This window comes from Chiloscyllium punctatum, chromosome 4, assembly GCF_047496795.1.
Source record: "Chiloscyllium punctatum isolate Juve2018m chromosome 4, sChiPun1.3, whole genome shotgun sequence".
Lineage (NCBI taxonomy): Eukaryota > Metazoa > Chordata > Chondrichthyes > Orectolobiformes > Hemiscylliidae > Chiloscyllium > Chiloscyllium punctatum.
Window position 1 is genome coordinate 42480354 of NC_092742.1, and position 26513 is coordinate 42506866.

General features: G+C 39.6%; 1 protein-coding gene across 4 annotated transcripts in view; it reads right to left on the reverse strand.

Annotated features, from left to right (window-relative positions):
- The window catches only part of wdr20a (WD repeat domain 20a), a 67691-nt gene extending 42081 nt beyond the window's left edge, over positions 1 to 25610 (reverse strand). For 3 of the 4 annotated variants that reach the window (XR_011960434.1, XM_072568484.1, XM_072568486.1), the window contains exon 1: positions 25294 to 25610. Coding sequence is in view for 3 of the 4 variants with exons in the window: in XM_072568484.1 (XP_072424585.1) it covers positions 25294 to 25542 (249 nt within the window). In the remaining variant the exon portion in view is untranslated. The remainder of the gene's footprint in view (positions 1 to 25293) is intronic. The other variant, XM_072568483.1, reaches the window with a different exon arrangement.
- Between the last annotated feature and the right edge of the window lie 903 nt (positions 25611 to 26513).

Here is a 26513-nt window from a genome sequence, read left to right on the forward strand (position 1 = left end):
GTTAAATATCTCAACTTGAAAACACAGGTAACATTTCCACATAGTAATTGCCACAGGATGCATTTATGTTTGGCGTTTTACATAAAGACATAGTTGGTATGGTTCTTTTTCATGTTCAAGAATCCCAGCAAATGCAATTGAATAATGTCCAGCCAGCAGCAAAATCACTAATAAATTAATCAGTTTGCTGCTTGCTGTAACCAGTGCTAATTTTTTGTACGTAATAGTGTGGATATAATTCCATCCAACTGTAGCCTGTCATATATCAGCAAAATACAGACCTAGTAGTGAGCCTGCTCTATTCCTGATGCAGGGCTTTTGCCCAAAACGCCAATTTTCCTGCTCCTGGGATGCTGCCTGAACTAGTACGCTTTTCCAGCACCACTCTAATCTAGAGCCTGCAATTATAGCTGATTCAAAATATCAGACAGAAGCACAACTGGTCGAATTAATACTGCAGTTAATCAGAACTCTTAAACAGTAACTTAAAACATTGGATCAAATTATCGCAAAATGAAATATTTACTTGTCTTAATTTCATTCAGAGGACATGGGGTGCATCAATTCGGTCAGCATTTATGACCCATCCTTAATTGCCCTGGAGAAGATATGATGAGTTGCCCTCTTAAATCACTGCAGTGCATTTGATGCAGGTCTACCCAAAATGTTATTCAGTAAGGTGTTCCAGGAGTTTGAACAGTAATAGTGAAGGAACAGTGATACAGTTCCAAGTTGAGGATGGTGGGTGGTTTGGAGAGAACATGCAGGTGGTGATTTTCCAAGGATCTGCTGCCCTTGTCCTTCTAGGTCGTAGAGGTTGTGGGTTTGGAAAGTGCTGTTTAAGAAACCTTACCACTCAGTTGTTGCAGACGATTCTGCAGTAAGAAACACACTGTTGTCACTGTTCATTGGTGATTGACGGAGTGAATGCTCAATGTGATGGATAGGGATACATGTGAGTTGCTTTGCCCTTGGTATCATCATACTTCTTGAGTGTTGCTGGAGCTGTACTCTCCAATTACCTGGATGTGTATTTCATTACTCTCCTCACTTGTACCTTGTGGATGGTGGACAGGTTTTGAGCAGTCAATCAGGTAGGACTCCCAGCTGCTGATCTGCTCTTGTTAAAGATGGTTATTGCATAGCATGTTGCTTGCCACTCATCAGCCCAAGCATGCAAGTGTCCTGGTCTTGCCACATTTAAATACGAAGCGTCTCAATACTACTGAGCTGCAAAAGGAACATGCTGCAATTGTCAGGAAGTGCCCCCACTACTGACCTTATGAGGAAAGATCATGATGAACAATTAGATAAAAATGTAGTCACATACATTATACAAATAAAGATGCGATGCTATGCACACATCAATAAAATTGCAGAGTGGAAGCATTAAAAAGGTAAATTAAATTAAACATCCACAAATATGATAATGTATTTTGGTAGAAAGAATTAGAGGTCACCTACTTCTTGGAAAAGACTTAAAAGTGGTAGAGCAGAAATGGGGTCCAAATGCACTAGGAGTACTGTTCACTGCTCTGGTATCCTAATCACAAAAAAAACTTCAGAGAGGCATGAAAACATGTTTAAAACATGACAAAGGATGATCACATAACTGGAAATTATAACAGAGGAAAAACGAACATACAGAGGGTTCTTTTCTCTAGAACAGAGAAGGCGGATGGGTTTACTGAATACATCTATACTTTTTAAAAAATCACTCATGGGACCTGTGCTTTGCTGGCTGGTCAACATTTATTGCACATTCTTCTTGAAATGCTTCAGTCCATACATTATAGATGGGCCCACAATGCCATTAAGGAGGGTATGCCAAGATTTTGACCCAGTGACAGTGAAAAAATGGCAATATATTTCCAAGTTAGGATAATGGGTGAGTTGGAGAAGAACTTGCAGGTGATGGCTTTCTTTTCTATCTGCTGCCCTTGTGCTTCTAGTTGCAAGTGATGTTGATTTGGAAGGTGCTATCACAGGATCTTTGGTGAATTTCTGCAGAGTATTTTGTAGATCATATGCATGGCTGCTCCTTGGCATTAATGGTGGAAGGAGTGGACGTTTGTAGATATACTGCCAAATCAAGTAGGCTGCTTTGTCCTGGACGACGTTAAGCTTCTTGAGTGTTGGTGGAGCTGCACTCATCCAGGCAGCTTGAGTGTCCCATCACACGCTTGACTTGCCTCTTTTCGATGGCAGACATTCTCTGGGGAGCCAGGTGGTGACAAGTTACTCACTACAGTATTCCTAGCTTCTCACCTGCTCTTCTACCCACTGCATCTATATGGCAAGTTTGGTATCAATGGTAACCTTCAGGATGTCGATAGTGGGGGGTTCAGTGGTGACAACACCATTGAATGTTATGTGACTGTGGTGGGGAGTACCTTACTGGAGACAGTCATCACTGGGCATTTGTGCGGCGAGTCCAGTTTAGGTTCTGATCAATGGTAACCCCTAGGATGTCAGTAATGGGAGATTCAGTGATGACAATACCATTGCATGTTACGGGACTGTGGTTGAGAGTGCCTTGTTAGATACAGTCAGCTTCATCTTGCTATACACTTTCTGTCAGTGTTTAAATAAGAAAGATGTTAATCCTATATGCACATTGTCAGTATAGCAAGAGTTAAGCTGCTGACTGGCATTAATTTACGAATTACATATAAAAAGGGAAGAGGTGATGAGCTATGTATGCGATGAGCTGTACAACAGAGTAGTAGGAATGGGTTCAAAACACAACAGCTCCAGAGGGGTGTTATAACATTTTTCAACAGGTTCATTAGGAAACATTTGCACTGGAGTTCTCGATTAAGCCTATCCAAAGGAAAGAGTGTCTGGAGTTCTATTTCACCAACAGGAATAGACCTAAAATGACATATATAGCTCAGCTTGCTGGCATCCAAATGCTACAGAAATTGGAGTATACAGTCCTTTTCAACAGTTTGAAAACTTGCAAAATTGTACAATGTTGCATAATAAAGATTGTTAATAGTCAGGTTTCAGGAGGGCAGGACCATAGTTTGATTTGCTGGCTAAAGGTTGCCACTGCCAACCAAGCTGCTATCCCTCAATATTGCACTAGAGGATTTACCAACTGTGTGCCCCAGTCCAACTGTCGGGAGAATCAGAAGTTTGCTTCACTTCAGTTGTAACCATATTCTACTATATCTAGTTTTTTTAAAAACTTATCTATTGCCAGAGTACAAAGCTAGCTGTTCAAAACAAAATCTTTCACCGAAGATGGGGCAATGCCTTTGATACCCATCCTCAGTTGCCCTTGAACTGTATGGTTTAGTGGCTGCTAGACTGTTTCAGTGGGCAACAAAGAGTCAGCCACATTGCTGTAGGCTTGGAATTATGTGCAAGCATGACCAGGTAAAGACAGTAGATTTTCCTTTTCCAAATGACATCAGTAACCAGAAGGGTCTTTTCAACAATTTTGTAGTCAACATTGAGACCACAGCATTAGCCAAGGCCTCTGAATTATTAATGCAATGAGATTAACACTTAGCCACTACCTTCAACTTCAAAACAGGAGACTGATGTTCTAAAGTCAAACTTCAGAAATAACAACCACATGATGAAGGAGCAGCTAGTGATTTCAAATAAACCTGATGGACTATAACCTGGTGTTGCGTAATTTTTAACTTTGTACACCCCAGTCCAACACCAGCATCTCCAAATTCAGAAATGCCATGTTTCTTGTAGATATTAGATATGTAGCAGCATAGCTTTCATATGTACCCACAAAAGTAATGATCATATTTTTATTTGTTGGTATGCTATAATTAACTGTGCAGCTAATATTTATACCAACTGCAGAGGTTTGAAAATTTAATGATTTAGCACCTTTCTTCTTGTATAACTGTTCAAAATTAAACTGATAGTACGCAGCAGCCTCCTCTTCTGCTTTCTATCAGAGCCATGAGGGAATATATTTTGTTAGGTTATTATAAGGCACTATTAAATAAATTTCACTTTATATTCAGCTTATATTGAGACAGGTACATAAATGCTTTACATCATACCAACTGCCTCAGTATAAAAAAGCTCAATTTTCCAGCATTAAATTGTCACACCTTAAATGACTTTCTTATTAAAATATCCTATCTGTAACTCTCTCATAGAATGCAAATATAGTATACAGTATTCTCTAGCAGTTACTAAGGGAGCAGACTAATTAAGAGAATTAAACAGCATCATAAAACAAGGCAAAAGTTCAAGATGATGGTAAGTCATTTGAACAAAGGCCAAACTCAAGATCAGTAAATGCAAATACATATAGCTGGTATCTGAAACCGACTTTTACAAATCCCTAGCTGGAGATTTTAACAAAGATATTATTCTACAAAACATTAAGTGCCAAATGCCAACGTTTTCCAGTTATTGTTGACTGAGAGATATGCTGTCAAAGCTTTTCAACATGCACCCAATAGGTCAGATGCAAGAATACCAAATTTCCAAGGGAGAAAACATTTGTACTGCATGAAAAAGGGATGCTCATTATTCACCAAGTCAAATCTGTGGAGAAATTGGCATGAGAATGTAACAGGAAACTATTGTTCACCATGCTTTGGTTTAATTTTTAAGACAACACAACACCAGAACATATTCCTTCTGCTTGCAGAGGGCAGCAACCTGATTGTGAAAATATGTAAGCTCTAGAAAGTCTTGGTGAACTACAATATAAGCCCAACTGAAAATCTTAAAATTGCCCATTAGCACATTCCTCAGCACACTCTGGATTGTGCAACAAGTGCTCTCTAATTGCCGAAAAACTCTAACATTAGTCTTATATTCGAACATAAGAAACAGGGACAGGAGCAGGCCATTCAGCCCTTCAAGCCAGCTGACTATTCATAGCTGGTTCAACATTCCTCATGTTCGTTTTCCTGTCATTTGCCCATTATCACTGGCTCCCTACTGATCAAGAAGTTCAGTCTTAAACATACACAAGTACTCTGCCCTCACAACTCTGTGACAAAGTGTTCCAAAGATTTTACCATTCGATAGAGGAGAATGAGTGAGGAATGAGAGTCCTGATGACTATCTCCAATGAGAGATAATCTAGCCACAGTGCCAGTGAGAGACTATCTAGCCACAGCGCCACTGAATATCAAGGGGTGATCATCGCAGAGTCCCCTATTATCAATATCCTGGAGGTTGCCACTGACCAGATAAGACAATCGCGCCATACTGGGGATCTCTGAACTGCCTCCAAAGAAATAACATCTTTCCTTAAATAATGCGATAGAAACTGCTCCCAGTACTCAAGATCTCAGAAGTACCTTGTATTTCTACACTCCAACCTCCTTAAAATAAACAGACAATATTAGCCTTCCAATTACCTGCTGCTAGCTTTCTATCTTTCTGTGATTAATGCACAATTACCCCCAAGTCCCCTCTATGTTGCAACCTTCATCAATTTTTCCCCATTTAAATAATACTCTACTTTTGTTCTCCCTTCCAAAATGAACAATTTCACATTTTCCTTCATTCACCAACTTTTTGCCCACTCATTTAATCTATCAACATCTCTCTATAAACTGTTTGTACCAACCTCATAATTTGCCTTTCCACCTATTTTTTGTGTCGCCCACAAATCTGGCTACATACATTCGCTTCCATCCTCCAAGTCACTAATATATATTGTAAACAGGTGCAATCCCAGCAATAATTTCAATGGAAATCCCCACTGATTACAAGTTGCCAGCTTGAGAAATAACCCCTCTAACCCCACTTACTGTTTCCTAGTCATCATCCAATTCTCTACCCACAACAGTACTCCTGGGGAAAACATAGACTTTACTCTGAAGACTTAACATTTTGTAAGCTATTGCGACAAATACCTTTTGGAAGTCCAAATACAAGTCCAACACCAGTACTGGTTCCCGTCTATCCACTCTTGTTGAAACTTCCTCGAAAAGCTAACAGATTAGTCAGACATAGTTTTCCTTTCATGAAGGTACGCTGACTCTACTTGATTAGATTATGATTTTCCAAATGTGCTGCCAAATGTTTTGAGTTTTACGAATACAAGTATGGTTAGTACACTGCTGATTGAAAATATCCAAAGGTTGGTTGATTCAATCCACCATTTATTGGAACGTCAACCTAATGATTTACTTGGCATTGTACCGGCAATAGAAACATCTAAATCAAATTAATCATATATGTGGTAGTCTTAAAAGTGAAGTCCTATTCGTGCAAAATAAAATTGTATTCTTACTATATAATAGGAGCAGCACGAAATAGCTAAGATCATAAAGTATAAGAATAGAATTAGGCTATTCCACAAATTAAGTTTGCTATGCCACTAGATCATGGGTAATATGTTTCTCAAGCCCATTCTCCTGCCTTCTCCCTGTAGTTCTAGATCCCCTCACCAAACAAGAACCTATCTTTGTCTTAAATGCACTCAATGACTTGGCCTCCACAGTCTTCTGTGGCAACGAGTTTCACAGATTAACTACCCTCTGGCTGAAGAAAGATTGCCTCATCTCAATTTTAAGCGTGATACCTTCACTCTGATGCTGTGCGCTTGGATTCTAGTCTCTCGTACTATTGGAAACATCTTCTCTACCTCCACGCTTTCATCTCAGTATTCTGTAAACTTCAATCAGAATCCCCCCCCATCCTCCTAAATTCCTTCGAATACTGACCCAAATCTTCAACCGCCTCTATAGAACAAGCCCTTCATATCCATGATCATTCATGTAGACCTCCTCTGGATGCCCTCCAATGCTGGCACACCATTCCATCAATACAAGGCCCAAAACTCTCAATATTCCAAACGCGATCTGACAAAAGCCTTACACAGCCTTAACTGTAAGTTTCTGTTCTTTTATTCTAGCCCTTTTCAAAAAGAATGCTAACATTGCATTTATAGAGTCAAGAGATGCAGCATGGAAACAGACCCTTCAATCCAACTCGTCCATGCTGATCAGATATCCTAAATTAATTTAGTCACACTTGCCAGCATTTGGTCGATATCCCTTTAAACCTTTCCTATTTATCAGCCCATCCAGATGCCTTTTAAATGTTGTATTTGTACCAGCCTCTACCACTTCCTCTGGCAGCTCATTCCATACATGCACCACCCTCTGTGAAAAAGTGGTCCCTTAGGTTCGTTTTAAGTCTTTCCACTCTCACCCTAAACCTATGCCCTCTACATTTGGACTCCCCTAACTCAGGAAAAAGATTTTGTCTTTATACCCAATCCAAGCCCCTCATGATTTTATGAACCTCAATAAGGTCACCCTTCCCTCCAATGCTCAGAGAAAAACAGACACAGTCTATTCAGCCTCTCCTTATGGCTCAAACCCTCCAACTCTGGCAACATCCTTATAAATCTTTTCTGAACCTTTTCAAGTTTCACAACATCCTTCCTATAGGAGGGAGACCAGAATTGCTCACAATATTCCAAAAGTGGCTTAACCAATGTCCTGTATACGCACAACATGACCTCCCAACTCTTGTACTCAATGCTCTGACTAACAAAGGAAAGCATACCAAACTCCTTCTTCACTATCCTATCTACCTGTGACTCCACTTTCAAGGAGCTATCAACCTGCACTCCAAGGTCTCTTTGTTCAACAACACTCCCCAGGACCTTACCATTAAGTGTATAAGTCCTGCCCTGATTTGCCTTTCCAAAATGCAGCACCTCACATTTATCTAAATTAAACTCCACTGCCACTCCTCAGCCCATTGCCACATCTGATCAAGATCCTGTTGCGCTCTAAGGTAACCTTCTTCGCTGTCCCTTACACCTCCAATTTTGGTGTAATATGCAAACATACTAACAATACCTCCTATGCTCACATCCAAATTATTCATTTCAATGATGAAAAGCAGTGGACCCAACACCGATCCCTTGTGGCACACCACTGGTCACAGGCTTCCAGTCTGAAAAGCAACCCTCCACCACCACCCTTTGCCTTCTACCTTCCAGCCAGTTATGTATCCAAATGGCTAGTTCTCCCTGTATTCAAGTGATCTAACCTTGTTAATCAATCTACCATGAGGAACTTTGACGAACGCCTCACTCAAGTCCATATAGATCATGTCCACCACTCTGCCCTCAATTTTTTTCGTTACTTCTTCAAAAAACTCAATCAAGTTAGTGAGACACAATTTCCCATGCACAAAGCCAGGTTGACTCTCCCTAATCAGTCCTTGCTTGTCGAAATACATGTACATCCTGTCCCTCAGGACTCCCTCCAATAATTTGCCCACCACCAACGTCAGGTTCACTGATCTATAGTTCCTTAGTTTTTCCTTACCACCTTTCTTAAATAGTGGCACTACGTTAGCCAACCTCCAGTCTTCCAGTACCTCGCCTCTGACTATCTATGATCCAAATATCTTAGAAAAGGGCACAGCAATCACTTTTTGGATTAGTGGTGCTGGAAGAGCACAGCAGTTCAGTCAGCATCCGAGGAGCAGCAAAATCGACGTTTTGGGAAAAAGCCCTTCATCAGGAATAAAGGCAGAGCCTGAAGTCCTCACATTCTCCTTCCCTATAGGGTACAACTGATCAAGTCCTGGGGATCTATCCACCTTTGTGCATTTCAAGACATCCAGCACTTCCTCCTCTGTAATATGGACATATTTTAAAAAGTCACCATCAATTTCCCCACATTCTATATCTTCGACGTCCTTCTCCACTGCAAACATTGATGCAAAATATTTATTTAAAATCTTCCCCATCTCCTGCATGTGACACATAGGCTGCCTTACTGATCTTTGAGGGGTCCTATTCTCTCCCTTGTTAGCCTTTTGCTCTTGTTTTGTTTAATCCTTTTGGATTCTCCTTAACCCTAAGTGCCAAAGCGATCGCATGTCCTCTTTTCACCCTCCTGATTTTCCTCTTAAGTATGCTCCAAAGACTCACTTGATCACTACTGTCTATACCTGACATATGCTTCCTTCATTGTCTTGACCAAAACATCAATTCCTCTAGTCATCCAGCATTCCCAACATCAACCAGCCTTGCCTTTAAACCTAACAGGAACATTGTGTCTCTGGACTCTCGTTATCTCAATTTTAAAGGCTTCCCATTTTTCAGTCATTCCTTTACCTGCGAACATCCACCTCCCAATCAATTTTTGAAAGCTCCTGCCTAATACCGTCAAAATTGGCCTTCCTCCAATTTAAAACATCAACTTTTAGATCCAGCTCATTCTCTTCCATCACTATTTAAATTTGCCTTCCTAACTGTCAACTGAACCTGCAATGTTAACCTTAAGAGAACCCTGAACTAGGACTCCCATGCCCCTTTGTGCTTCAGAATTTTGAAGCATTTTCCCATTTACAAAGTAGTTTACATCTCTTCGTACGAAAGTGCATACCTCATAGTTGTTAGACATATTGTACTTGCATTTCTAGAAGGCATCTGATAAAGTGCCACAAAGATTACTGCAGGAAAACTTAACAGTACAGGGGTTAAGGGATATTAGCATAAATGGAGATCAGAAACTAGAGGGTATACTTAAGTGGGTTAGTTGAATTGGAAGAAGTCCCACAGAGGATCTGTTTTGGATACTCAACTTTTTACAATTAACATCAATGACAATGAAGGGAACAAAGGCAGTGCAAATAAGTCCATAGACACCACCAAGATAGATATGTTGTGAAGATGACAAAGAATTTGCAGAAGGATAAAATAGGTTGAGCAAGTGGACATAAATTTAGCAGATGGCATATTCTGTGAGAAAATTTGAAGTTGCTTATTTTGACAGGAAGAATGAAAAAGCAGTTAATTACTTCAATGGAGAAAGGTCACAGAAATCCAAGGTACAGAAAGGTTTGGGGTGTTCTAATATACGAGTAACAAAACATTCATATACAGGTACAGCATGTAACCAAGATGACTCATGGGATACTATTTTTTATAATGAGACGAACTGAACATTTCATGATGAAAGATCAGAACCCCACAAAGTTGGTAGCCTTACATCTATAACGAGATGTGGGAAAGCGCTCAACCACACTGGGGGGGCCCAATTGTTCAGAAGAATTGGGGATATCTGTTTTAGTGTCAATGGATCCGTGGAAATAAGGTTCACTTGTGGAATGTGTGGCAGTACTTCCTTCTTACGCCGAAGGCTGGAGGCATGTATATTTCATAATGGGATGTCTGATATCTAAATTGCTGGTTTATATCAAAGACTCTTAACAAAACTCATAATAAATAGGAAAAGAATTTGTAATTTATTAAGCGGAGTGGAAAATGCATTTAATAGAACAATTCTGATACATTTTCATGTATACCACACTGACTAGATTTGAACTTATGAAGCTCAGCTCCCTCATTTTGACTATTCTGGGAAGTGACTGTCTCATTACCCTTACAGGCTAGGAACACACAAAGGCTCAAATTGGAAGATGTTAATGTGTTAGTGAGAGAGAAAAAACATTCTTCTGTAAGTTACATTCACTAACCGAAGGGTTCAAGGGACACAGAGAGAGGATGAAAGCTGGTGGAAAGATTAACCCTTTATGGTCTGATATGAGTGAACACTGATTTGTCATGGATTGAATGTGTGTGTTGTTCCCTGGAGCTCAAGATTCGGGAATGTTATGAATTTAAGTTGTATTTTGGGAATCTAAGATGATTTTAAAAGAAACTGCCATTTTGGAGGACAATGATACTGAACATGTTAGCTTAGCAAGATGACCCCATGACCTTTCTCACATAGTTTAGACTAGTCTCTCGTTACGATGTACTAGCCAAAGCAAGGAAATCAAAGCCATTTGGCCCGGCTGGATCAAGGTTTCCAACTTTGAACTTTGATTTTGACAATACAACTAATTTGCATGCAGGCAAGGCAATACACAAATTATTCCACAACTAAAAAACTGTTTATAGACTCCTTGATGATCCAATCAGTACCAGAGGCACAGATCAGAAAAGTTCAGGTTTAATGCCACCCTTTTCTAAGTCAACAGGTAACGGTGGTAAAAGGTTAAGGTGGCAAAAGAAAAGGCATAAAACTGACCTCAGGGCTGAGTTGACAGAGATGAATAACGAAGACAGACAAAAGTCAGGGTTTGGGTTTCAGTGCATCATCGATTTAAGATTGTTTTAAAACAAAATTTATACAAGTGAATAAAAGTAATTTGCCAGAGAGAGAGAGAGTTCTGCCTTCATGTATCAGGATTTTAAAAAATAATAGAAAATCTCGCAATAAGAACACAACTTATTTAGCTCATACAGTCATAGTCATACAGCATGGAAACAGACTCTTGGTCCAACACGTCCATGCTGAACATAATCCCAAATTAAACTAGTCCCACCTGCTTGCTCCTGGCTCATATCCCTCCAAACCTTCCCTATTCATATACTTAAGTGTCTTTTAGATGTTGTAACTGTACCTACATCCACCACTTCTTCAATCAAGATCTGATTTCAGGACCCTGATCACCTGTATTTTTAAAACCCCATATCCTTTTGGTACAGCTGACTGTGATAAGATTGCAGCTTGCTTCTGTCTTTTCAAATTCAGAATAGGTTTGGTCCACTTAGATGTTGCAGTATCTTTTTTTTGCTCCTGCATCAGTGACAACTTTTGTTGAGGATTTTGGAGTGCAAACAACAGAGGAAATAAGTAAGCAGAGGCAGAAGTTAGCTCAGCTATGCTGTCCACTGCAGTTCAGTAGTCTGGCTTCAGTTACTATTGAGGTTCATACATAAATAAAGGTCAATTGCATGAGTTATTATGAAGTCCATGTGTTCAACAGAGAAGGGAGGGAAATACAACAAGAACAAAATTCCATAAAGCATTTAAATAAAGATCAGCGGGTACTGGATATCGGAAACAAAAACAGAAATTGCTAGAGAGCTCAACAGGTTTGGCAGCATCTGAGGAGAGAAAGCAGAGTTAACATTTTGAATCCACTCCAGAAATTTCTGCTTTTGTTCCATAAAACATTTGTTCTTTTAGTTATGGAAATAAACTATATTCTCCAAAGATTCTCATCCACCAAACAGGCAGAAACATCTGTTGTGCAATAAAATAAGTACATGTTTCCCTTTCCATATTTTTCTGGTGTACACAGTGTGCACATTACTGTTTGAAATAAAATACCCAATACACTGAAAATTTGATTGTTGGAAGCTCTAAGATTCTAGTTGTCCACTTCATCATTAACAATCCTGTGACAACTCGCAACAGACTGCTGAACCAATTTGGTTGCTCAGAAGAGTATTGTCGGTTATCTTGAGTGTCTTTTTAAAAAATAAACACTTGCTGTTGAAGCATATGAACAACCTGCTTATGAATAAGCTTAAATGCTATATACCTGATGATAAATTATTTACATCGGTGGCATTTCTTGAATGCAAACTTTTTCACAGGCATGTGCTTTCCTCTGCTGTTTGCAATTTAAAATCCTCAAAAGTTGTCACTGATGCAGGAACAAAAAAAAGTTACTGCAACGTCTGAGTGGACCAAACCTATTCTGAATTTGAAAAGGCAGAAGCAAGCCACAATCACATCACAATCAACTGGACCAAAAGGATATGGGGTTTTAACAAAGACTTGTGGTCAAATTGGGTCCTGAAATCAGACTTTAATTGAAGAAGTGGTGGATGCAGGCACAGTTACAACATCTAAAAGACACTTAAATAAGTATTTGAATAGGGAAAGTTTGGAGGGGAAGGTTTGGAGGGATATGGGCCAGGAGCAGGCAGATAGGACTAGTTTAGTTTGGAATTATGTTCAGCATGGACATGTTGGACCAAGAGTCTGTTTCCATGCTGTATGACTATGACTGTATGAGCTAAATAAGTTGTGTTCTTATTGCGAGATTTTCTATTATTCTTTTTTAAAATCCTGATACATGAAGGCAGAATTCTCTCTCTGGCAAATGACTTTTATTCACTTGTATAAATTTTGTTTTAAAACAATTTTAAATCCATGATTGAAAGTGACTTTCTTCTACAGCTGCTAAAACTTCTTAGGCAGCAATAGGGTTAATATCTATAAAAGCTTTGTACAAGAGTGTTTTATGAAGGTGAATAGGTCATACTGAAGGGTGTGTACCTTTCCTTCTGCACTTGTGGAAACAAAGCAAGCATAAGTTACACGCAAGCCATCATGCTTACAGCAAAAACAATTTCCCTGCTTTCTTTCGCTCTCAAGGGGACTCAGGAAATATCTGATACAATTGTTGCATAGAAAGAAGTTGCTGTACACCTGTTGATCCTTACAATAAATCTCTAAAATTGTTCGTAGAGTTACATACACAAAACTAGTTTGAATTGCGGGTGGGTCATTTTGTGCCTTGGTGGAATCGTTTTGTAATCGTTCTAACTGGTCTAACTAAAACTTATTTATTGCAAACTTACATTCTACATTGATGTAGACAATGGTTCTCATCAGGTTAATACAGATAGTATAGTACAACACTCAAACCAACCCAAAAAAAAGGAACTTGAAGAATATAACTATACTCTAAACTCTTGAGCATAGCAGGAAAAGTAAATAAAGGGAGGCAAGAAAGTACAGAGACGTGCCCATTTGTTTGCAGAGGCATAAATACAAAGATCACAAAGGCTATTCTAAAACTGCATAAAATACAAATTAAATTTCAAAGAAACTAACGTACAGCTCTGGTCACCTTGTTGCAGGAAGGAGATGACCACACTTGAGATGACTTACAAGAGATGGCCAGGAATGGAGGAACTTATTTATGGTGAAAGATTAGACAAAAATATAGAGCAGGACAAAGTCATTCAACCAGTTAAGGCTGCTCTACTGTTTCACTGGATAATAACTGATTATCTACTTCCCGTGCTATCCCCAAACCCCTTCATGTCATTAGGGTCCAGAAATATATAGTTTTCCATCTTAAACATCTTCAACGATTAAGCTTCTAAAGGTCTCTTGATAGAGAATTCCCAAAGATTTACCACAATCACAGAAAATAACTTATGCCTCATCTCAATCCTAAACGACCTACTTCTGATTCTGAGACTCACCAGTCAGCTGTAACATACTATCTATATTCAGCCTGCCGGGTCTTGCAAGAATAATTTAAGTTTGAATGAGATCACCTCTCATTTTTTGAAATAACAGATTTCCTCTGCCATACCCATGATTAATCTGATCAAGCAACATAACATTCCCTCTATGGCCAGTACACCCTTTCTTAGATAAGGAGACCAAAACCATACAATACTCCAGATGCAGTCCCAAGGTTTCACACAAAAAAAACCTTGATTTCACCCCAAAATATATGTACATTTGCATTCCTGATAAACAACCTAACCTATGTTTAAACTGAGGACGCTAAGGAAAGATTTAATTGAGATCTATGAAAGTACAATACCTAGATAAAGTGGAAATGAGGGATCAATTTCCCCTAGCCCTCTGCTAAGGATATGGATTTTATTTTTAAAAATTGACTGAATTTATAAGGAATTCAAGAGAAAATCATTCACCCAGAGATAACTGGCGTCTGGAATACACTGTCTCAAATGGGTGAAAGGCAGAAACTCTGCATTTACATTTAACAAATTGAATATGGACTTGACAACTATTAACAAAGAACTGGAGGTAGGATCAGACTGGGTCGTTTTTATTCCAGTCAGCACAGAACGAATGAGCCAAATGACCCCCTCTGTGTATATTTATGTTTACACTGTTTAACTATCCATAACACTAACTACCTCATTCTTTTTCTGTTTCAGTCCAGCTATCATTGAAATGGTCATTTAATTATTTGCCACCTCTGTTCTTAGATGTTAAAAATAATCTTCTAATCCTTCAGACATCACACACCCTTCGTCTTCCATGAACTTTACTTTATCAAAACTCTGTTGCATATACTTTATGCTGCAGAAGGTTCCAATTACATACCATGCCTGCTTTTGTTGACCTAATTAGTTCCTGGTATCCCAACACCTCCAATTTAAATTTATAACTCCAATGAACTGTTAATCTGGGTTTTAAAATCCTGCCATCCATTTTTAAATACACCACAGCTAATTTACATATTTATTCACACCCACACACTGGTTCCAAGAAGAGTGCAGATGCACATGCCAGAAACAACATATTTAAAAAATAAGGCCACAGCATGGGGGTCTACATATCAAGCAGTAGATGCAGCATCCAGAGCCAAGTGATCCTACAACCAAAGTTCAAATTGAACTTCTGCAGTCTGTCACATCTAGTCTTGAATAATGTTGGACATTTAAAAAAATAACGAGAAGGAGGGTCCACAATTTTCCTCTCCTTAACAACAAGGGAACCCAGAGTATCAATGCAAGAAACAAGGCTGAACTGTTGGCAACCATCATCAGCCAGAATTGCCAAGTAGATGAATCATCTCACCACCTCCTGAAGACCACAGAATCACAGTCTTCAGCAATCAAATTCACTTTATCGCGTTATCAAGAAACAACCAATGCTGCTTAATACTGCAAATCTCATGAGTCCGGATAAAATTCTGGCAACAATACTGAAGACATGCTCCAGACCAACCATGCACCTAGTCAAGCTGTTCCAATACAGTTATAACACCAGGGTTTACCCAACAAGGTTGAAGTCACACTTAGCGCAAAAAATGATGGCTATCATCTTAGTGCCAGGACATCCAACTGGAGTTCCTCAGGGTGAGTATTTTCTAATCAACCTGTTCAGAGAGGTTAGTCATCTCTGGAGCAGATGGGACTTGAACATGGGCCTCATTGCCCAGAGGTAAGGAGGCTACCACTGTACCACAATATCCCACCTATCCTCGGTAGTGAACTTGATCCAACCATCTTCAGCTGCTTCAACCTTCTTTCTTCATTTCATCAGAAGGTCAGAAGCAAGAATGTTCGCAAATCGCTATACTGCTTAGCATCATTTGTGACTCCTGGATACTGAAGCAGTTCATGACCATATACAAAACCAGGATAACATCCAGACTTTGCCTAATAAGCTAGAACATCCATTCTACACATTGTGTACAGGCAGTTATTTGGTGCACTGAAACCTTGGCATTCGTGTCACACTCATTGATGACTCCTCACCACCAACTCCACTCCACCCCACCCCACCCCACTCCCCACTCCCCACTCCAACGCCACCCATTCTCTTTTTTGTGCATGCTTTCTCTCGGGCATGAGGGGGCACAGGTGGGCATGAGGGCAAGACAATGTGCAAAAAAGCACACGAGAGTGCGCACCACAGAGCGGGAGAGCGCACGCACGAGAGAGGGAGAGAGAAAGACGGGATGGGGAGGGGGTCATCAATGAGTGTGACACAAATGCCACAATTTCAGTGCACCAAATAACCGCCTGTGCACAATGACTCTATAATTAATTCAAGAAAATACCTTTCTAGGTTTGATTATTCAATTCATTTCTGGAAACAGAAAATATTAAAAGCCTTTTATATGGACCAGAAATTCTTAGTCACCTGATCAGGATACCATCCATAGTTCAAACCCTTATGCATTTTGTATGGTGTGATCTGCCTGTACTGTAGACAAAACAAAACTTTTCACTGTATCTTGGTATGTGACAATAAGAAGTCAAATCAAACATTTTTTAAAGACTGAAAGATCCAGTACTGAAATCACTTTGTTCAGTCCCTGTGTATTATAAATTATTCCAAATATTTTTCATCATTAATATGAAGAAATATGCTAGCACACAGAGTTTTCTTCACACTTTTCTCAGCTTATCCAGAGGCGACAAGGTCACAATCACCTCCTAAGTCGTCTTCTGGAAGATTAACTAATATAGCCTGGAGGAATTTAAGGAGGTAATGCCAGGGAAAAGCCTGAAGCAATCATTGGTTTTGAGCCATCAATGGAGGAGTGAAGAGTAAAGGGAAGGAGGAACTTGAAGATAGATGGGGCAAGATCATAGAGGGAATGCAGACAAGGTCAATGATTTTGCATTAAATACTCTGGGAATTAATAAGAAGGATGCAATTAATGTGTGTGCAGTACTTAGTGAGGGACATAGTATATGGAACATCTTTGACAAAGGCATATATTAAAGTTTCAGTGAATAAGATAGCAATATTTCAGACCTGAAGTAAGCAGTGATACTTCGGTGTCAAATAGGCTGCCCAAGATTACTATAGTCTTGATTCTGCATGACAGAGATGGTGAGAGAATACAAAGGCAGAATTTCTAGTCATAATGACTTTGATGTACAATTGATGAACTGAAAGAGCACATAAATCTGACTAGTCCAACAACACATTGGCAGTCATAAGACTTTTTAAAATTTTGAGGAATATAGATTTCATGATTGGGTCAGGTTTATTGCTCAACCCTAGCTGCTCTTGAGGTGGTGGTGCTGAGCTGCCTTTTTAAACTGCTACTGGTAGGTACACCCACAATGCCCTTAGGGGCATTTCGATCCAACAGCAGTGAAGAAACAGCAATATATTTTCAAGTCAATGGTGAGTGGCTTGGAGGGGAATGGGAAATGTGGTGGGGGTTCCCATGTGTCTGCTGCCTTTTCTAAGTGGAAGTGTTCGTGGATTTGAAAGGTGAAGTTTAAGGATCTTCGGTGAATTTCTAACAGCATCTTGTAGATGGTACACACTGCTGCTACTGAGGTGAAGGCAATGGATGCTTGTGAATGTGGTGCTAATCAAACAGGCTGCTTTGTCCTGGATGGTGTCAAGCTTCAGGTGTTGTTAGAGCTGCACTCATTCAGATAAGTGGAGAATATTCCATCACATTCCTGACTTGTGCCTTGCAGATGTTGCACAGGCTTTAGGGAATCAGGATGTAAGTTACTTGCTGCAGTATTCCTAGTCTCTGGCCTGCTCTCATAGCCCTTGTATTTATATGGAGAGTCCAGTTGGGTTTCTGGTCAATGGTAACCCTCAGGATGTTGATATTCGGGGACTCAGTGATGGTCACTCCACTGAAAGTTACATTCACTGGCATTTGTGTGTCATGAATGTTACTTGCCACTTGTCAGCCCAAGCCTGGATATTGTCCAGGTTTTGTTGCATTTGAACATAGTCTGCTTCAATATCCAAGTTGTTGCAAATGCCCCTTTACAGTGTGCAATCTTTGGCAAATATTCCCACTTCTGGCCTCATGATGGACGGGAGATCATTGATGAATCAGTTGAAGATGGTTGGGCCTTGGACACCACCCTTTGGAATTCCTACAAAAGATGTACTGGAAAGGAGATGACTGACCTGCAAAAACTACTACCATCTTTCTACATGCCAGCAATGACTCCAACCAGAGGAGGTTTTCCCCAATTCCCTTTGATTCCAATTTTGTTAGGGTTCCTTGATGCCACACTTAGTCAAGTGTGGCCTGATGTCAAGGGCTGTCACTCTCACTTCACCTCTTTAACACCATCCAAAGGCTGCAATGCAAGTGAATGATGGAAAAAGTCACACTTATTTCACTAGAACTTTGGGAAGCTCTGAGGTGTTCTTGTAATTCATTTACATTATGCAACTGAAATGCACATCAGTCAGGGTTCAGCAGTAAATATCACAAGCTTCCACACTAGGACTTATGCCCAAATATCAGAAAGCACAAACATCACTGATTGATGGACTGAGGAAATGAGGGATTGTGAGCATGCTAACATGTGATGAGACATTAAAATGAGGTGTTAACTGTCCCTTCAGTTGGACATAAACATGGGAGTTATTCCCAATGTTGTGGCTTTATTTATTCCACAAATCAGCATCTTATAAACAGAAAGTGGAATTTTAACCATGGGATATCACTTCTGCTCTTTTTAGTGGTTCCCACAGGATTACAATTAAAATGTAAAGTACTGGTGACATGCATGATAAATCCTTTGTAATGCAGCAGGAATACTTTTGTAGTTGCCTATCCCAGTATCAGCTGACAATACAGCAGGTACAGGCAGGCTTTAAGAGCTTCATGAACGAAAAGGAATGCTCCTCATTATGGTCACAATTTTCCTGCCTAACTCCAATACCATTAACACAAGATTTAGAAAACACAAAGGTGGCAAAAACATTTTTCAAATTTAGTTTTATGCTTGTAAATATTTCAATTATATTAGTTTCACTTTATTCATGTTTGCATCATCATTGATTAGCTCAGTCAGTGTTAAACATACTGGTACACCTCATAGTTTTTATACTTTGATGTTACAGGGGAGTTAGGTTCTTTAACTATAAATGTCTCTACAATGAGTATATGTGATCACTATTAAAGTTCATTTTTGTGTCCAATGTTGTGCGCAATTCTGTGAGACATGGTTGAACCAGAAATCTCAGCTGGGTCTTTCTTCTGTGCATTGTAGAGAAGATTGTCTGAGAACTCCCTCAATAGGATAACTGAAATGTAATTAATAAGCTCAAAGCCCTGTCAGGTGTTTGCCAGCCAACAACCAGAGATGTTAAACCACAGAGAGTACAACCACTGCCTTTTAGGTCACTTTTTTTAAAAAAAAACCTGAACAGTTCTGACCAGACCCAAACATATCCAGATTGCCATTGTTGCAGTCCACTAAACCACGTTCTACCTTTCTTCAATTCCTCTTCCACTGTGTCACGACTCCAAAGCACATTCCATGCAAATCCCCCCCCTCACCACTGATTAAACCCTGCCAGCCCCATTCCCACATGAAAGCTACCATTTTCCTGCTCCTCTCCCCTTGTACCCTAGAGTTCAACAACGAAAGCTGCTGATGTGAGAGAGCCGAATATTACGTGCCACCTTTAAAACAAACATGAATCGGGTACTACAAGATTCCCATGTGGCATTGACTTTATCCTGAGGGTAGAACATAATTACATTTTAACACAATAGTATTCACATCAGAGTAATATATGATAATTGAGAACTTGACTACAGGTCAACTTGAGGTCCGATATGCCACAATTACAATACTGACTTCATCCCTGCATCTCAACGCACAGTTAAGAAATTGGCATTCCAGCTCTTACCTAATTCAAATCATGTATCACTTTTCTCATTCTTGCAAGCTCCATAAAATTCCTGCTCAACTCCCTTCCTGCCAGATTATGTGGTCATCATCCCATTGCTGTTCCTGGGATATTGTTGCAACATTTTCTATATTACACTGTGATTACACGTCAAAAATACTTCATTGATTGTAAAACGATTCAATGATCATGAAAGGTGCCGTATAAATGCCAATTCTCAAGAGACCAAAAGTAGTGCATAAGCAAATTTAGCAAGACACCAAACAATTGCAACTACTCTTGTTTACATATGATACTAAAAGATACTCAAAAATAGATAATCCAACAAACGCAGCTGATCCAAGCCCTCCATCTTACCAAACAAAATTCATGGGCTTTCCACGAGTGCTTTTGTATGATCTCAGAGGGTTCAAATCCACAAAATTATGGGCAATGGCAGAAATTAATTCTAACAATGCAACGAGTTGCAATAACAGAAAATTTTCTCATGTCCTTAAGCGCCAGACTTTTTTTAAAACTTGTGTTAAGGAACACAATTGAAGAGTCACATTGAGATATACCGTATTGTTCAATTTTGCAATAAGGTGGCAAGACATTTCCAGGTCTCTCTGCATCCAGGCTCATTAAACTGGCCTCACAACATTGGGGTTGGAAGGGGCAGGAAATTGCAGGTGCCCCCACCTTTGATTAGAATTCAGTAATCCCTGCTGAAAGTCAACATACACACATAGATACAGACAACAGCAAATTCACATTCAGCTATAATGTATTCCAACAGATAACCTACCCCACAAATAATTTAAATTTACACATGAGTACTTGGAAATAAGATTGATAATTAGAGGGCAATTCTACAATAGAAAGCAAGTACATGTTTAGGAAGACCCAGCTGAAGATCATATTCATTTCATAAAGTTTTTAATAGGCAGTAGGTAAAATTATTATATCATCAATTTAGACTGCATTTAACTTATGTACAGGGATGATGACTAATGTCTAAACCATTGCATTTCTAATCAATTACCTCTCCTTATGAAAATTTTGTCAAACATTAAGATTGACAAGTCGCCAGGCCCGGACCAGATTTGTCCTCGGCTGCTCTGGGAAACGAGAAATGCGATTGCTTCGCCACTCGCGAAGATCTTTGCATCCTCGCTCTCCACTGGAGTCGGACCTGAGGACTGGAGAGAGGCAAATGTAATTCCTCTCTTCAAGAAAGGAAATAGGGAAATCCCCAGCAATTACAGGCCAGTCGTCTGTCGTCTGCAAGATGTTAGAAGGGATTCTGAGGGATAGGATTTATGACCATCTGGAAGAGCATGGCTTGATTAAATGCAGTCAACACGGCTTTGTGAGGGGCAGGTCATGCCTCACAAACCTTATCGGGTTCTCTGAGGAGGTGACTAGAAAATTTGATGAGGGTCGAGCTGTGGATGTGGTGTATATGGACTTCAGCAAGGCATTTGATAAGGTTCCCCATGTTGGGCTCATTCAGAAGGTCAGGAGGTATGGGATACAGGGGAACTTAGCTGTCTGGGTACAGAATTGGCTGGCCAACAGAAGACAGCGAGTGGTAGTAGAAGGAAAATATTCTGCCTGGAAGTCAGTGGTGGGTGGTGTTCCACAGGGCTCTGTCCTTGGGCCTTGACTGTTTCTAATTTTTATTAGTGACTTGGATGAGGGGATTGAAGGATGGGTCAGCAAGTTTGCAGACGACACAAAGGTTGGAGGTGTCGTTGACAGTATAGAGGGCTATTGTAGGCTGCAGCGGGACATTGACAGGATGCAGAGATGGGCTGAGAGGTGGCAGATGGAGTTCAACCTGGATAAATGCGAGATGGTGCATTTTGGAAGGTCGAATTTGATAGTGGAGTACAGGATAAAGGATAGGGTTCTTGGCAGTGTGGAGGAACAGAGGGATCTTGGTGTGCAGGTACATAGATCCCTTAAAATGGCCACCCAAGTGGACAGGGTTGTTAAGAAAGCATATGGCGTTTTGGCTTTCATTAACAGGGGGATTGAGTTTAAGAGTCGTGAGATCTTGTTGCAGCTCTATAAAACTTTGGTTAGACCACACTTGGAATACCGCATCCAGTTCTGGTCGCCCTATTATAGGAAAGATGTAGATGCTTTGGAGAGGGTTCAGAGGAGGTTTACCAGGATGCTGCCTGGACTGAAGGGCTTATCTTATGAAGAGAGGTTGACTGAGCTCGAACTTTTTTTCATTGGAGAAAAGGAGGAAGAGGAGAGGGGACCTAATTGAGGTATACAAGATAATGAGAGGCATAGATAGAGTCGACAGCCAGAGATTATTTCCCAGGGCAGAAATGGCTAACACGAGGGGTCATAGTTTTTAAGCTGGTTGGAGGAAAGTATAGAGGGGATGTCAGAGGCGGGTTCTTTACACAGAGTTGAGAGAGCATGGAACGCGTTGCCAGCAGCAGTTGTGGAAACAAGGTCATTGGGGATATTTAAGAGACTGCTGGACATGCATATGGTCACAGAAATTTGAGGGTGAATACATGAGGATCAATGGTCGGCACAACATCGTGGGCTGAGGGCCTATTCTGTGTTGTACTGTTCTATGTTCTATGTATAAGAACTTATAATAAATTGTACCAATCCTCCAAGTGACTTGAAAAGAAGGAAATCAAAAGTATGTTTTTCAGAAAAGTATCCAGAGCTGCTTAAATTCTAAACTAATTTTGCAAACTGCAATTCATTTCCAACATACCTTGAATGTAATCCACCCAAATTCATAACAAAAGAATATGTCACAAGTTTTGGAAAAAATATCTTTCAAAAACAGATATTTTAGTTACATTAAAATTAAATACCTTTGACAGAAGTTTGTTGATACAGCAAAAAAAACTTCTACAGTAAATATGTACCAGATAAGCAAGTACCTGATAAATACTTGGCAATTTTAAGTGAGCATACAGAAACTTAGCTCCATGATAAATATCTACTGCATTCTAAATCCTACAATATTTTCTTTCATTCACAATGTCAGTAATATTTGTGCATCCTTAACTGCCATCAAGAAAATGATAACAAGTCGTTGAACCGCTAATATAGGTACACTCATGCCGTTTGTCAAGCAGTTCATGATCTTGACAACAGTGAAAGAAGAGCAATATAGTTCAAAGTCATGATGGCATGCAATTGTAGGGAAACTTGCAGGTGATGATATTCCCATTCATTTGCTACACTTATTCTTCCATACTGCAGAACGCAGAGAAGTGCTGCCAAAGCTGGCTTGGCAAGTTGCTGCAGTGCCTCTTCCAGATGGTAAACACACCTGCCACAGTGCACCCATGGTGCAAAAAGGTGAATGTTGAAGATGGTAGACAGGGTGTCAATCAAACAAACTGTTTACTCCTGGTGGTTTCTCAGAAATCCTAAAGCTCTTCACAATCAAAAAGCTACTTTGAAGTGCTGTTTTACACAATTACTTTATACAACCAATTTACACCAAAATAGCAAGCTCCCACAAACTGCAGTATGATGAATGCTAATTACTCTGTTTGTGATGGTGCTGCCTGAGGGAGGGACGTCTGTCAGACACCTGAAGAATTTCTATTATTATCCTGAGTAGAACCATTGAAAACTAAAATCCAGTAAAACAACTGGCCCTGTATTAATGTTTCATCCTAAAGTTAGCACTTCTCCCTCAGTATTTTATTGAAATGTTAACTTAGATAAGTGTCCAAGTTCTGAGAAGTTCTGACTCACAGAGTTGTTCTGCACCAGTCATTTTGCTTTGTAATCAGAATTGGTTTTGTGATTCACTAGCAATCTTACAGAATGGATTTTAAATTTAAAAATCTTGCTCACTAGCTTTTGATAAGCAGGCAGATTTAATGCTTTCAAACAACATGGGAGGAAATCTGTTATCCATGATTATTTTTGCCCATCTTTTAGCAGCTTTCATTTAATTAACTAGGTGCCCTGACATCCAAAGAAACTTATCACCATTCTAAGTCCAAGCCTTGAAACTCAGCTATGGAGGAATCTGAAGTGGAGCTTCCTTCTAATTCATGTTGACACAACTCCATTGTCGCCTGGTGGAAATATGAAGGGGAGGGGAGGTATGGGTGCAATTCTTAAGCCTCAGCTCTGTAAGTCTGCATCTGAATTTTCTGGATATAAGTAAGTGACCTACCCTCCTGTAAGGATGTTATGTTTGCTCTATACTATGAAGTGTTTCAGTCTTTCTGATCCCTTTTTTTTAAACATCAAATCACCCAGGTAATGTACTTTTTTTTTCGGGATTGCTTTCTCCAACATGCATTTGAAAAACATTAATACAATTTCAAACTCTTAGTTCAAATATTGTTACCTCAAGAAATGCTCTTCATATCCATTATTCCCCACTTTCCAATTTCCCTGTGCTTCTTATTGCTACTGTTCCCCTTGCCCATTTCTTTACAATAGTTAATCTTACTTTAAAACAAAAGATGTTCAAGTAAAGAAGTGGCTAATTGGTTCTTCATTTCACTCTCTTCATATGTTAATATATTCAGTGTATACATATTGTTAATCGAAAAACAAACAGCTGCAGATGGACCTTGGACTAAAACATTTGAACTCTGTAAATTAGCAAAAGTACATGGTGCATCACTGATGTTACACAACACTATGAATCAAGCAAATAACTCAATACCTATAAAGATCCAAAACTCATGAGATCAAACCATTTTTGGAAAATCAGACAAATCGTACTGATACCCTTCGAAAAAGGGTCATGCATTATGACAGATAGACTTGTCAATCACATCTATTCACCTTCCTGACACTCACCCACAAAAATATCTCCACATGAATTGCATCTTAAAAAGTTTTAAATCAGTGATAATATTTTCTTTAGATAGTAATTGGAAATACTTTAAGAAATCACAGGACGTTTTTAAACTTATTCCCAATATTTTAAGAATACAACTGCAATCCTTCTAAATATTCGAAAACATTAAACTAAATTATACGATTAGTTTTTACGGTTGTATTTATGTTTAACGAAATTAAATATTCGTAAAAGTAAATAAGCAAAATGAACTATCTTCATTCTAGAGATTCCAATCACTTATAAACCCTCGTTTACAAATCCATTGTACTTATCCTAACGTGCTTGCAAACTGAACGCGACTTGCATAATTGCTTGAACGCTGGGATAGAGGTGACAAGCGAGCCAAAGGGGTAAGCTCCCACCCTCAAAACCCGCAATAACAACTGATCGGCAACCAGATACAGCAGACCTATGTGTAAATTGCATTATTTTAAAAGGCCTCGGCTCTCTGTTTGCTTTTTATCATAACCATCTGCCCCTACCCCCTCCCCCTTCAAAAAAAAGGCAAAACAACCTGATGTTTACCTTCCTTACGCCTTTGTAAATGTAAAAGTACAACTCCCGGCCCACATTAAAGCAGATTCTGTCCCCATTGCCAGACTGGTCGTTCACATTCACGAATGACACCTTGACTGGGTTGGATCCTTGAGAATTAAAAGGCACCCTGTTCGGCCGGCTGTATTCGGAGTGGGTTAACACTTTATAAACACCTTCCCTGGTAGTAAACTGAGTTTTGATTTCGTTCATCTCCTTCCCTCCTCCCTCGGTCGCCATGTTGTAATTTAGGATTCATCCTATCCAAGCCCGGATGTTACTCAGGACGCTTGCGTGAACTGCTCTCTCACCCCTGCGCGATGATGTCATCACGCACTGTACGGTACATGACGTGTTCCGCGCCGCCAGGATAAATATGGTTTGAAGCTACTAAAGGCAAAGTTGAAGGCGTGATTCCGAAATAATGGTGATAGTTTTTGTTTTAAGTCGGGCGGGGTAGAGAAATCGTATTTAGTATTTGTCTTTCTTTATTTCCAGATATCCGTTTGGTTTCGCGAGAGCGCTGTTCCCTCACCACCAGTAATTGAATAATGTTAGTTATATGTATGTTAATGCTGATTCTGCAGTATATTAGTGAGGGAGCGCTGAACAGCACTGTCTGCAGTGCCACCCTTCGGATGAGAAGTTATGATGATTATTCAGTTTTCAGCTGGTGTACTAAGGGAAGATCCTATTTGCTCTCTTCACATATGACACTTTTTTTCTGTTTTGAGGGATGTGGGTAGTACTGGATAGGTCGGTATTTGTTGTCCATCCTGAATTGCCCTTCAGATGAGCCACTGCAATCTATGTTGTGTAGATATGCCCACAATGATGTTAGGTGTTTATAGTTTCCAGATTGACGACAAATACAAGGTTCCTCTTCTACAACACTGCCCAAGACCCTACCATTAGTTGTATAACCCTTGTTTGTTAGACCAAAATGCAATATTTTGCATTTATCCAGATTGAACTCTATCTGCCATTTTTCAGCTCCTTTATCCATTTGATCAAGATCTCTTTGTAAGCTTAGAAAACCTTCTTTACTCTCTACTACGCCACCAATTTTGGTGTTGCTTACAAACTTACTCATGATGCCTTCTATGTTCCCATCCAAATCATTTATATACATAACAACAGTATATGCTAAGGGTTGTTTTAGGTAGTTAGCTGTTTACAATGCTCCCTTGTTTCTACTTTGAATGGCTAAT